This window comes from Platalea leucorodia (assembly GCF_965183815.1).
Source record: "Platalea leucorodia genome assembly, chromosome: 9".
NCBI lineage: Eukaryota > Metazoa > Chordata > Aves > Pelecaniformes > Threskiornithidae > Platalea > Platalea leucorodia.
In genome coordinates this window covers 49,021,676-49,034,815 of record NC_138831.1, presented here as the reverse complement: position 1 = coordinate 49,034,815, position 13,140 = coordinate 49,021,676, and the positions used below count along the sequence as shown (strand labels likewise).

Here is a 13,140-nt window from a genome sequence, read left to right as displayed (position 1 = left end):
GAATCCCCACTGAAGCTGAGTGCATGCTTACAGCTGAGGATGTGCTTAAGAGCCTCCCTAAATGAGGGCCTTGATGTACAATTTACAGGAAAGAATATATGCTGCTCAGTAGTCAAAGCAATCCAATTTACATAAATATTTATTTGTTTTCCATTATATATCATTTTTATGCAGGTGCTTGTGGGATGGATAGACGTCAGAACACATACATAATGGAAAAAAGCTTCAAAGGTATGGTATCCAGTGCCTGCAGTCACCCTGGCAAAGAGTTTGAGGAGGGTGTCGTAGAAGAGGTGAGATAGGAGACCTGAGCACCCGGGAGCGTGGTCATGCAGAGACAGAAAGGGACAGAGCAATTACCTACAAAATACACTGTGTGGCTCAGCTGGCAGCACTCTTGACTCCGAGCCAGATGTCTGGGGCCCATGAATTATGGATGCAAGTCTTCACAAGGCCGTAGGCTCCGGCCTCAGCCAGCAGCATAAGACAAAAAGGGAGGGCTTTGCTGCAGGGACAGGAGGTGCAGGTGGAGCTGTCTGGCCAGGGGAAGCTCTTTTAGGACGTGTCAGCCATCCTATAAGGGCTTTCTGGTGGCAGTTGCTGATGATAGACTGGTGCATTTGCTTGCTAAGTAACAGCTCCATAAGGCTTTTAGCTATCCTGAGCTTAAACAAAGCCGCTAGAAAACAAGCTGACCCTGCTATGTGGCCTTCGCTGAAAGAGATTTATAGCAGAGCTCGAGAAAAGACCTCACTCAGTACATTAACCAGTCACGCTGGCACGAACCAATTAATGGGCATTGACTCTAGGGCAGTTCTAAAAAGGGAGCATAGATGAGTCATGAGCACAAGGCTCAATGATTTTAGATTTCAGTTGTCCACCAGGTTTATATTGAAAATATTCTGGTTATGTATGGACTACAAGACCACTTGGCACAGTGGTCCCCACAAGCTCCTGATTGACTGGGCTGGGGTTTGGCACACCGAACTTGGGGTCCAGAAGATGGAGCAAGGAGGCTGTCTCATTGGGAACAGGCAGGTTTCAGGCTGAGGTCCTCGATCTGAATTCAAGGCTGTTGTGTCTGTACACACCAGCTGGGAATGTCCCTCCGTCAGCCGAGGAGGTAAATTCTGCACAGCTTCTTTCTGTGATGTCCTTGAGAGGGTATTGGCTGAGTAATGGGGTAACGGTACCTTCACACAGAGCTGGTTTCAAGACACCCACTGGTCTGCTATGGTCGAGGTGTTATAGAGCAAGACCTTTATCTGAACTAACAAGGAATATTGAAAGCTAGTCCACATAAAAGACGATGATCAGCTTATAGCCAGGCCCAGAGAACACTATCCACTTCGTAGCTGCTGTTTGCAAAATAAAGTGCTATAATATTTGCTAAAACATCACCTTACCACACAGAATCACTGAAGGAAACCACTAATGCATGACCAAGTCTTTCTCGATAAAGATGAATTTAAAATATTAAAAGGGTTGTGTATGTGTATTTGACTTAATCCACTGGTTTCAGCTACTTCAGTGATTCCCTTTTTCAGAAAAAAAATCTTACTATAGTATTATTAGTAGTTCTTTTTACTCGGAACTATTAATTTCAAGATTAAACTAAATTACTGTGTTTACAAAGTTAAAAAGCTGCTTTAAAGACACACAGTAGGAATTCCCATCCATAGACACAGTCACACAGAGAGTGGGGTACCAGTGTGAATGAGAAAAAAGAATTACAGTAACAGTGAACTGTGAAATGTATTTTCTGCTGCTATATATTTTGTTTGTTATTTAGGATCTGAGTCATTTTGTTTACATGTTTATCTCCTTATAAAATGAAAAATCAGGCCTAGAAGCCATGTTGGGAGAGCTGATGTGCTCTCCGTGTCTGCTCAGCTGCTGCAGACCGGCATGGCTGGCGCTGGCAAGGGCCAGATGCCGGGGACACAGGAACACACCTGACTTCCCTGGGATTTTCAGTAGCTGAACATGCAGGTAGTTAGCAGCTGAGATTTTTCAGAAGCAGATTGCCTTTGGATGGCTAAAGGTTTCCAACAGCCCAGTCTGAAGGTCAGCTTCTGGGTTCGGGCAGCCCTGGGGCTCTGGTGGCAGCATGGGCACTCTGAGTCTCAGATGAGCCCCCTGCCAGAAGGAGCTGGGTGACGTCCCCGATGCTCAGTGCGCAGCGCTCCTCGCCCTGCCAGGCCTTGCGTTAGCCCTGATGAGCCACCTTCATCTGAAAGAAGGAGAGGCAGCATCTGCTAAGCTGAGTCCTTCACATAAAAGAAACTCCCAGTCCCAAACAATTGGATTCTGTCAGCAAAAAGACTTTGGCAGGCGGGTGCTTTGTGTTTATATACATTTACGCACTTTAAAGATGATGTCTTTTCCCATCATCATCTGCTAGGTCTAACTGGAGAAAGCCTGCCCTGTAGTTGAAAATCAGGTTTGGTGCTCCTGACCCCAGCCCAGAGCGTTGCACGGGATGCACTGCCGGGAGGGGGCATGGGGGTCCCATGGCTTGAGGCCAAGTTCAGGCTGTGGTGGACCTGGTCTGCCACCAGCTTTCTCCAGTTCTCCTCCGAGGAGACCAGGGCCCCCAGCTCCGCAGCCCCTGCGCCGCGCTGGCCTGGCTGGAGGCTGTCCCCAGAGCAGGGCAGCCAGGAGAGGGATGTCCCTTTTGCAACCTGCCACTAGAAATGCAGTGGCCGTGCCGCTGGTGGAGGCCCGGGGGTTAGGCATGGCCGGTTTGTGTTTGCGAGGGTCTCCCACAAAGAAGCCCAGCTGACGCCGCGGTGTCTGACCGCTCCTTGTGCTGGCGAAGCAGCAGGAACCCTTCGGGGCAGCTCTGAGCCCCGTGGCACGTGGTGACCGTGGTTGAACAGTCACAAGGTTTCAGAGCAGTTTCTTTCCTGTGCATGAGTTCAGGGATACCATTTCCAAGCTTTTATTTGCAGCTGAGTCCTTTTCTATTTTTTAGGGGTTTTTTTTGTTGTTGTTGTTGTTTTTTAAATGAATGCTGATGCACTGGTGGAATAATGGGACCTCAGGCACTAATATTTTAAGGAAAAAAACCCCTATGCTTTGCATGATACCCAGCAAAATCCCAGCAGTTCGAAACATTAATGCACTTACCTCAGGGACTTGGGGCTTGGTTCAGTGTGGTTCATTTGTTTGTTGTACAGGAATGTGTCCCCACAACTCTGTCACACTCTGAAAAGCAGCATTAAGCTATCGCTCTGTTACTGTCCTAGCAGCAGCGAAGGTTAGCCAGGTTAATGAAAGCAGCCAGAAAGGCACGCTACACTGAACGTCATCCATAAATGTGATTAAATAGTAGGAGAGCATGTTTTACCTGTGTACATCATATTTCCTTAGCACTTCAAACGTGGCAGTAGGTACCGAGGCTTGTCATTAGTATGCCAGAGGATATTCAGGGCAAAAGAGAGGAACCCAGTCTGTGGGAGGGACAAGTACATTTCCAGTCCCTGGTAACAAAAATAAAACCTCCTTCAAAGGTCTGGTGATTGGTATCCAGGCAACACAGAAGACAGGGACTTCAAAATTAGAGCATATTCCCCATATTTCTCTAGCGCGTCCAGCTGATCAAGTGCTTACAGCGAGTACCAGGGCTGCTGGTGGCAGTGCCACGGGCTGGGCTGAGCGTTGCACCTCCACGAGAGCCCGACCCCGTGGGCACACGGGAGGATGAGGAGGCGGCATCGCCAGAGCTCACACATGGCCAGCAGGGTCAATGGGCTGAGAATTTCTAAATACGCTTGTTCTGGGTTAAATTAATTCATGAAATGAAATTTGACAGTTGATGCCAGACTTTTAATTATCCCCAAATTACCTTAACAACAAAGTAACTCAGATGCTTCCACATCCTTCAGAGTTAAATTCTTTGCGATCTTGCACATAATGTGTCTTGTGGGCTAATGACTCCCCGGTGTATAGCACAGTACCAAACATACGCTGGTGCTCCATAAATTATATCGTATCTGGAGCGAAGGGTCTAATCCCTAGCTAGACACAGAGTTCCCATTTACGTCAGCGGGAATCGGCTCTTAGGCATGCTGTTTCTCAATGTCTTCTGGGAAAAGGCAATTCCTGGGAGAGGCCAAATGAGTCTGGGCAGCCCAAGCGGTATTTCGCTGGGCTTCCCTGGGAAGGGAAGGGCTGGTGCTGCGGCTGCAGCCTGAGGGATGCCTGCCGGGGGGGTAGCGTCAGTGCTAGCAGCAGTACAGGGGAGTTTTAGCTTAGGAAGATAAAAGTTGCTGAGCTGGACTTAATAAAATATATGCTGTGCTGGGATTTTTGCCTAGGCTAGCTCTGCCATGCCCACTCTTATAAATAAACCAGCCAGCACTGACCCACGCAGCTATTCACCTATGTGCTACAGCACAGCGGGAGCAGGGCTCCTCACTCTTCCCCCTTTTTTGCTGCAGTAGCCAGCAGTCTTATAATCTACATTTTATGAATTTAAACCCAGCTCTGTTTTGATTTGTTGCCTTCCAGCCGTGGTGCCGACAGGGAGAGCTTTGTAGTGGACTCTCAGGGTGCCGGCAGCCTCACGCTCACATGTGGAGCTCGCTTTGCCCTCTCGTCCTCGCAGGGTCCGAAAGCTGCACGCACCTACTCATGCTGCCCACTTTGGTGAGCTCCTGCCTTTCACTCCCATGAGCATCTGCTCAGCAGCATGGCTTGAGGCAGAGAAGCAAGTTTGCAACAGTTTTCCTGTGCTCTCGCCCCAAAATTTAATGCTGGCTTATCAAAAGCTGCCCAGGCTCTCCTAACGAGCACTACGTACTTGTAGTAGCCACCAGAAGCTGTAACTTGCTGGCAGGTAGAGCTGAGCCCTCTCAGAATGAAATAAAAGCCTCAGGGCTGAGCCTGTCCTCCTCATCGGGGCCGTGTCCCTGACGCAGTGAGCGCTCCTGCACCGCTGTCGGCTCGGGCACCGCCGGGAGCTTTCAGCTCCTTGCCCACGTGAGACAGTTCACCCATGCGCACCTTCCCAGCGACTGAAGAATGGGGCCCAGTCCATATAGCACAGGTATTTTTAGACTAAAGATTTTCATTTTATTACAGGATTTGTTAGTCTTTTTGTCTACTGCCTCCTCCCCTTTAAATACTAACGGATCCTAGACGGCGTGGCACCTTAATTTAAGTCAAATACATAGCAAAAGCTAATAACATTGAGCTCACTCATGTACAAAAGCCTTTGGTCTTGCAGGGTTGCTCCATCGCTCATTAAAAGGACAGGACAGGGCAGCTTTTCTCTGACTTGCCTGTACCAGGGCGGGGTTGGTAAAGCTGGAGGGCCAAACCCTGCTGCCAGCAGCTGGGGAACATTTGTGTCGCCTTGGTTCCTATCTCCTGTGATGTACCAAAACAGACGTGTTTCACTTTGAAGCAAAGGCATTGTTAATCTCACCCAGGCTGAAGTCAGATGACGAGTATCTTAATTTTATTACTAAATAAACATTGCACTGGTGCCGGGGCCTCTGCCAGCCCTCACGTCCCTGATGGTCCCAGCATGGTCCAGCTGGTTCGCTTTGCAGCGGAGCTTCCTACCAAGCTGGTTTCACTAACCCTGAGAGCTGAGGACTCTCAAGATTTGCTCGTATCACTGAAATTGGAACACACAAATGCAATCGCTTGCTGCAGGCGGCAGGGCACGACCTGACACCTTGCTCGGGAGGCCTGAGCCAAGACGAAGGGCACCGGGCCCGGGGGCTGACGGACACACACACACAGACACAGCCCCAGAGCTGATGGAGGGAGCGTTGCACCAGAGTGAAGCAGACCTGACAAGTGAGCTAGCAGGATGGGGCGGATAGGCACGGAGATGAGGTTTGTAAAGGAGAAGCGATATCTTGTTGTCTGTCTATTTCTTAACCTGAATTTCTCTTTTTGTCTCCCATACTAGATAGCGGGGGCAGCTGGGATTGCAGCTATTTTGCAAGTCCCGCTATTTCACCGGGAGTATTTCATATATACCAGGATCTGCCTTTGTACTGTAACCCAGCACAAGAAAATGCCTCATCTTTCATTGCATCGCTCTAATTCTAAATTAATGGCACTGCCCAGCAGGATGCACACAGCAGCAATGGCACGTTCTTGAATGTCAATGTTAAGACCTATTTATTCTCTATTGTTTTTTTTATTTTATTTTTAAAGCAAGACTGGCACTGTACCTTGCAGCAGGCTGGCATACTCCAGCCAGGGTCACCGACAGGGGAGACCGGTGGTTACAGCTCTCACGCCAACCTTGTTCTCCCCACGTAGCGCCTCCTCCGTCACCATCTCCTGTTTTCTCCAGCCTAGGGGAGAGGAGCAGTAGATGTCTACAGCAATGAGGGGGGGAAAAAAAAGCAAAGCAAAAGCGAGGCTCAGATGAAGGCTTGTCCCCTCCTGCAGGAACCCAGGCGCTCCCCACTAGCAGGAGCTGCCTCCTCCCAGTCTTAATGGCAGAGGGAACATGAAGAAGTCGGTTTCTCCTGGTGCTGGATAGCCCCAGAAACCAGAGCTCTCAGGGGACATATGTGCATGCGCTGCACTGATGCAGTTCTATGCCTGCTGGAAATGTTTTGCATTCAAACGTACGGCATTTGATGTTGACCAAAGGCCCCGGGACACTCACCCTGTAGCTGGCCCAGCAGGCCAGGTACCAGCAGAAGCTCCTGCCTGCAGAGCCGACTCGCCACGGCCGCGTGCATGGGTCTGTGGGTCGGCAGGGCTGGCGGAGTGGGATTAAAACATAGCTCCTTAGGAATTAGGGGAGGGAGGGAAAGGATTGCCACCTCAAATTAAATATTGCAGTAAATGACAACTAGAACCTTTTACAGGAAAACCTTCGGTATGGAGCAGGTTGTTATTTCTTTCCTGCTAGTGAGTGGTGGATGCAATGGTCTGGACACACCCAGAGCACAAGCGTCGGGTGTCTGTGCTGGATGCTTCAAGGATCTTCCTTACCCCTGCCCCTATGTCCCCCCACCCTTCCTGCAGAGGTTCAGTTGCAATTAACCCAAGCCAGCTAACAACTCTAACACTCCCACTCCGCTCTTGTTTTGCAGATTATATGAAAGAATCTGTGTGCAGCTCCAGCACTTGTTCTCTGAACAGCAGTGAAAACCCATACGCCACCATTAAAGACCCCCCCATTTTAACTTGCAAACACTCCGAGAGCAGCTACGTGGAAATGAAATCGCCTGGTCACAGGGAGTCCCCATATTCAGAGATGCCAACTTCATCGACAGCCAATAAAAACATCTACGAAGTTGGTAAGTGGGGTGGGCGGCAGAAGGTCTAGTCCAACAGCTGGTGTTTTATGTAGATGCTGATGTTTTTTTTCCCCCTGACACAAGAAGCAATGGTCTTGGCACGGCGCAGGGAGGCGCTGGCTGGGGGGGACAAGGCCTGTGCATTAGCGTGTTGTTTGGGGAGCTAAGTCCCGCATGGGGGCCTGTGTGACAGTGGTGGATGTGAGCGTGGTACAGCACTGAACTGCTCCTCCAGCCGCGGCGGAGGAGAGCTGCCGTCCCCTCTTTACGCTCTTGTTTTAAACTGCCGCAAAGTCCAGCTGCAAGATTTTGAAAGCGCAGAAGTGTTGGTCTTATGAAGACATTATCTGCAGGGCTTTGGGAACTACTGCCCTTGGATCCGTTTGGTGGTTTTCTCCCTGGGCTGCCCCGTGTGCTGCCAGTAAAGCTGCAAGGGGAAGAGATGGTTTGGGAAGCTGATGTTCTGTGCTTGTGACAAAATACAGGAGTAACTAGTTTTGGGAGCGCTGCTAGTTACCGTAACCCAGTTTTCCTTGCTTCCCCAGAGCCCACTGTCAGCGTGGTCCAAGACGCCCGTGGTCGGAGTGCCAGTTACCTCCAAAATCCATACGACCTGCCTAGGAACAGTCACATTCCTAGTCACTACGACCTCCTCCCCGTAAGGCACAGCCCGACGCACGGGCCATCTTGGGACAAGCAGTCTTAAAGGGATGAACTTCACTGGCGCACTGTGCTGCAAACACAAACTTTGAGGAAGCAAAAGAGAAGACAATCCTTTTCTGCGCTGCAGGATGCTGACGGGACTTCAGACTGTCTTACGCAAGGACCTAACGTAACACAACATCAGCTTGGGCCAACTGCTGCTGCATGATGTTTATTTATAAAGACATTTTTATATGGGTAACAGGAACTAACGAGAACTTCCTCCACGCGTGACTGGAGTACGTCACCCCAGGAAGGTGTCTACCCGCTCCAGGCAAAAACTCTCCGTGGCGTGTATTCTAACCCTGGCTTTGTTGTAAAATAAAACACAAAAACATGCTAAGTAGGAGGACTTACAGATGTACATTTCTACCAACTGCATCAAGAAACCTTTTACTGTTAGGAACAAGGTGACTAGGAATACGCTGGAACATATTTTACATCTTTGTCATGGAAACGGACATTTTTCTGAACAAAAGCAGGGAAACTTGTCATTTCACTGTCTGGAAACCTCATTTACTGCCATCACCATGTGCCACTTCTGCAGATCATGCTTGGTAATTAGCACTGAGATGTTCATCTTTATATTCAGTACCAGGGTATTTGAGTTGAGGAATATTAACACAGACACATTCTGTGCGGTTTTTAAAATGTAACATCTTGGCAAATGTCCACTGATCTTTGCTGATGACTTGAGTTTCAACAATGAGGCTCACACCCGGCTTACTACACTTTTAACAAGCTATAAAATACTTTGATTGGCACAGACAGGCTTTAATTTTCCTTATACAGCTTCCATTTGGTTAGATAAATCCACCAGATCTGTCAGGCAGCGTAAACTGATGGACCTGCACTTACTGCCCTGGGACGCTGCAGGTTTGCACAGACTCACCCTGGTTTGGTTTCCTTTCCTAAAGCTAAGACACGTCGGCTTCTCTAGACCATCTTTACAAACCGCCTCATTATGATTCACTTAACAGCATGCCATCTACAACCCCCTTTAATTTGATGTGCATTACCGTGTAGTGCAACTTTATCCATTGATGATTCTACCTGAAATGTTATTAAATTGAGCTGAAACGGGGTTTTCTTTTTCAGCAGCTGTTTGTGAAGTAATTATCAAGGGGTTGACCCATGGTAAAGTTTTGGACTAAGCCACCATGATTTTTTTTTTTGTAATCTTTATTGACCTAGAAAGTGGAATACTTGCCGTTAAGCAGTTCCTTGTAGATTTTGAGCATGAAATAGTATTGATTCTAAGTATGTAATTTTATTAGGCAAACATGGAAGTAGCAAGTTGATTGCCTCTTAAATATAAAAAAAATTCTGTTGCACATTCGCCAGTCTGATGGAAGTAGAAGAGAACAAAACCAGCACCAATCAGTTGCTCAAAGCATGATCACTCGCGTAACCTGCTGGTCTAGGGGACTGGTAAGAGGAGCCTTCCAGCTCGGAGGCAGCAGCTCGATCCCGGCTCCGAGTCAGACCAGGCGTCGGATCACTCGGAGCACCCTGGTGGGGCCCAGCCCGTGTCCCCGCAGCCAGGCTCAGCCCTCGCCTCGGGGATCGAAGCCCCTGGCACGCTGGTACGGAGCCGCTGGCGGCCTGCACAGCACCCTGCGCTCGCTGCCGCAACACGCTGGCCTCAGGGCGTGGGGAGCCCCGGCGATGCGCTGCCGGAGGAGCCGGGACCCCGCTGGGTGGTCGGGTTGGCTCTGAACCCCGCCGTGCAAACCAAGAGTTTTGCAGCAAGACCGCCGAGCCGAGCCCAGAGACCCCCCAGGCTGCCAGAGCAGCAGATTTTCATGTTGCAGGATAATGCATAAGTAGTTACATGAATGCTGCATGTGTGCATGGGGGCAATGACTGATCAGCAATAGTCATTTTATTTTCCAGGAAAGCCTTATTTGAGATCTAAGTAGACAATTATTTCGTAGGGCCAGTAGGAATATATTTTATGTACATGAATAGAAAGACTTACCTCAAAAATATCAAGAGAAAGGCAGTTCGATAAGGAATACTCTTGCTAGAGACCTACCGTGACACCCAGCCCAAGCAGCCTCAGCTGCCAGCCTGACCAACGTTTGTGCGTGCGTTGCTGTAAAGTTTGCGATGAGACTCCAGAGAGCAGAGATGTGCTTAGTTTTTTTTTTTTTTTCCCCAAGCTGGATTTTCAAACCAAATGCAACGATGTGCATAGAGCTTAACAGAAAAGAAACAAAAAAAGTACCTTCTTGTATATTAGCATTAGCTTAGGAAATAGGCACCAAAATGGCAATACTTTTTTAAGGCAAGACAGATTTGTAATATATTTGTTCACTGCGCAAAAGTATTCTACCTTGTACAAAATAAATTTAATTTCTCTCAATGTGTATTTCTCAAACGTACTCATTTGCAGACTGAAACTTCCAGCCCGTGTTCAGGTCTGAGCCCTCCAGGCCATCGCGGCCACGCAGGGGCTGTCCACCTCAATGAAAAAACCCACCGGCGTCAGGCTTACGAGCCAGAAGCTGGTTTCTCTGTTGCAGGATTTCTCAGAAAACACAACGCTGTAATTCAAACTGTAATTTGGAGTTAATTTAAAGCAAGGCCCAGCTTTAAAACAAAACCTAACTGGCTCGGTACGTGTCTTACAACTCTTCCAGCAGCTCTCGTTCCCCGGCAGTTTAACCTGAGCGGGTCTGAGTGAGAGACCCCGGTGATGCACAAACGCAGCCGGACACGCTCTCGCCCACCTACAAAAGCAATCTGGGGCGAGTGCCAGCACCAGGTCTCTCTCCGATTTTCAGGCGATGCGTTTCAGTGCATGTCGTGACAGCGCTCAGTGACACCAGCGGGTCGTCGTGCCGTCGGGCGGGCACTGGAGGATACGGGCCAGCGCAGTTACCCTACTGCACCCAGCAGTGATGAGCCCGGGCCCGCAGCAGCCGTCTCAGCAGGTCTGACGGCTCCCAGGGAGCCTCATCAATAAACCACGAGCGCAGATTTGCGGCAGAAACACCTTCAGAATTAATGATGCCCAGGCAACGCAGCGGACTGCTACATGTTGAAGCTTTTTCAATATTTGTGCTTCATATTACTAAAAATCTTGTTAACTAAAGCCCACCATGTAATCTTCTTATTTGACAAGCCGCACTCAATAAGCTATTTAAGTCTGGAAATTCATCAGGTTTGAACTGATAGAATAAGTAATTCTAGCTTAATAAAAATGTCTTTAAATCAGAACAATTCCATGTCCTTTCTGCTCAAGAGTCAGAACCTCAACTCCCATCAAACACAAGAACCACTGATGCTCGCTGAACAGCTTCGGAATTGTTTAGGTTGGGACTTTCAAGTATGTAAATGACAGCAAAAGCTTTTGGCAAGTACAGCCGGTTTTGCAGCATCATACAGGGTTCCCAGAAACTCAGAAAGCTCATTTCGGGGCCCAAAAGCAGTACCTGTTACCATCAGCTGTCTCCTGTTGGCAGAGAAGAGACACTCCGGTCCAGCAGCAACGCCAACTGCGGAAGAGAATGATTCAGCAGCAGCTGAACGGGAACAACACCCGGCCGGGCCAGCGTTCCGACGGAAAAACGTCTTGCACCATCTCTCCCAAAGCACTTTGTGAAGGACCTTCTTGTCCCAGGAGTGTCACCCAGGCGGGAGCTGCCGCCACAGCACCGCGGCGCTTAGTCAGGAAAAGCAGTGCAAAGCCACAGAACGCGAGGCAAAGGCTTTAAGAGGTGAGAAGTTGCACCTCTGTACATACGCCGTTTGGTTTTGCTTTAGAAGTCGATAGCTTATGAAGGCTTTACAAACTATTGCATGAGAATTTTATGTTCCGTGTTGCAGCTGTTCCTAAGTACAAAATCATGTTTTGCACAGCATTTATAAGGCCTGGTTTATGATTATTAATTTTAAAGTTCTGGCGGAAGAAAAAAAATCAGAGCTCTTACTTTGTCTAACCGCACATGCAGCCATTTCACAGCGGCCCAGGACTCCGACGCAGCCCTGTTTGTTGCGAGGCGAAGGAAGAAGCGCGCGCAAACGCTGCGTGGGGCGGCCTCGGCCTCCGACAGCGATTTGTGCTCCGACGGGCTCCGTTACCTTTGCATTTGCTGCAGAAGGAAGCGTCTTGCATAAAACCAGGCGAAATCCAAAGCTGACGTGACAGCTGAGTCGAGCTGCCTGCTTACGTGAATCGGAAAAGGAAGCGAAGTGAAACCCATCCCGCATTTCCAGTTGACAAATTTAGAACTCGGCTGCCCTGGTAATTTCATTAATTCCAAAATACACTCCAGTCTGGCCAGGGAAAGTGCTGCGAGACCGGTGCCTACAGTAAGCCAGGGCCCAGTCTCACACCTCATCCTCAGACCCTCCAGCAATGCTAAAAGGCCCTGAATTGCCTCTGTCCCCAGAGCCACCAGCGCGGCCCCACGCACTCTGTGGGTGACACTGCCAGGGCCACCGCGCACAATGCGCGCCGGCAGCCTGGCTCCTGTGCGCCGCTTCTTCAGCAGGACACCGAAGGGGATCAGAAACCTCAAGTCATTTGCTGTAGAAGGCAGCAGTTTCCTGTAAAACAGGATTTTCTTACTGGTGGCAACATAGAAAAACCAAACAGGTTTGTAAAAGCTGTTCAGAGGTTTGACAAGAGCGAACCCACAGACTTCTCAGAGCGTAAAAGCTGCCTGAAGCTGCCAGGCTGTCATGGCTATGAACTGCAGAAGCCCCAAAAAGGTGTCGGCCTGGTCTGAGTGAAGGCAACTGCATTACACGACTTTTTCAGTTCCTTTTCTGGGGGTACTTCCACTTCAGCGTCTTCTCAGAGCCTGTTCCAAGAAGCTTACTAGCTTCCAGAAAGCAAAAACCTTCAGGTCAAACCCCAGTTCTCCCAAAAAGTGCACCCAACACCGCACTGAGTTGTCCCCTGTAATTCTTTATTAGAATCATGGATGAATATATTTTAAATCAATCTAAAAAAATAATGAATCAAGGTACAGTACATGCATAAAATACAAAGTAATTTACAAACAGATCAAGATGGCATCTTCAGAACTAATACTAGGAGGAGAAATGGATTAAAAAAAACCAAGTGACCGACTACAGCAATGCCTTCCGTGTGCCTTACACATCATGAGCACCGCAAGACAGAAAGGTTGGGTACGAAACG

The 13,140-nt window shown here is 48.9% G+C and overlaps 1 protein-coding gene across 2 annotated transcripts in view; it reads left to right on the top strand.

The window, feature by feature from the left end:
• Window positions 1-12,822, top strand: part of MEGF11 (multiple EGF like domains 11) — a 212,833-nt gene extending 200,011 nt beyond the window's left edge. For both annotated transcript variants that reach the window (XM_082322222.1, XM_082322223.1), the window contains 3 exons: window positions 175-231; window positions 7,077-7,283; window positions 7,829-12,822. In XM_082322222.1, coding sequence (XP_082178348.1) covers window positions 175-231; window positions 7,077-7,283; window positions 7,829-7,989 — 425 coding nt within the window. In that variant the 3' untranslated portion in view covers window positions 7,990-12,822. The remainder of the gene's footprint in view (window positions 1-174; window positions 232-7,076; window positions 7,284-7,828) is intronic.
• The last annotated feature ends 318 nt before the right edge of the window (window positions 12,823-13,140 follow it).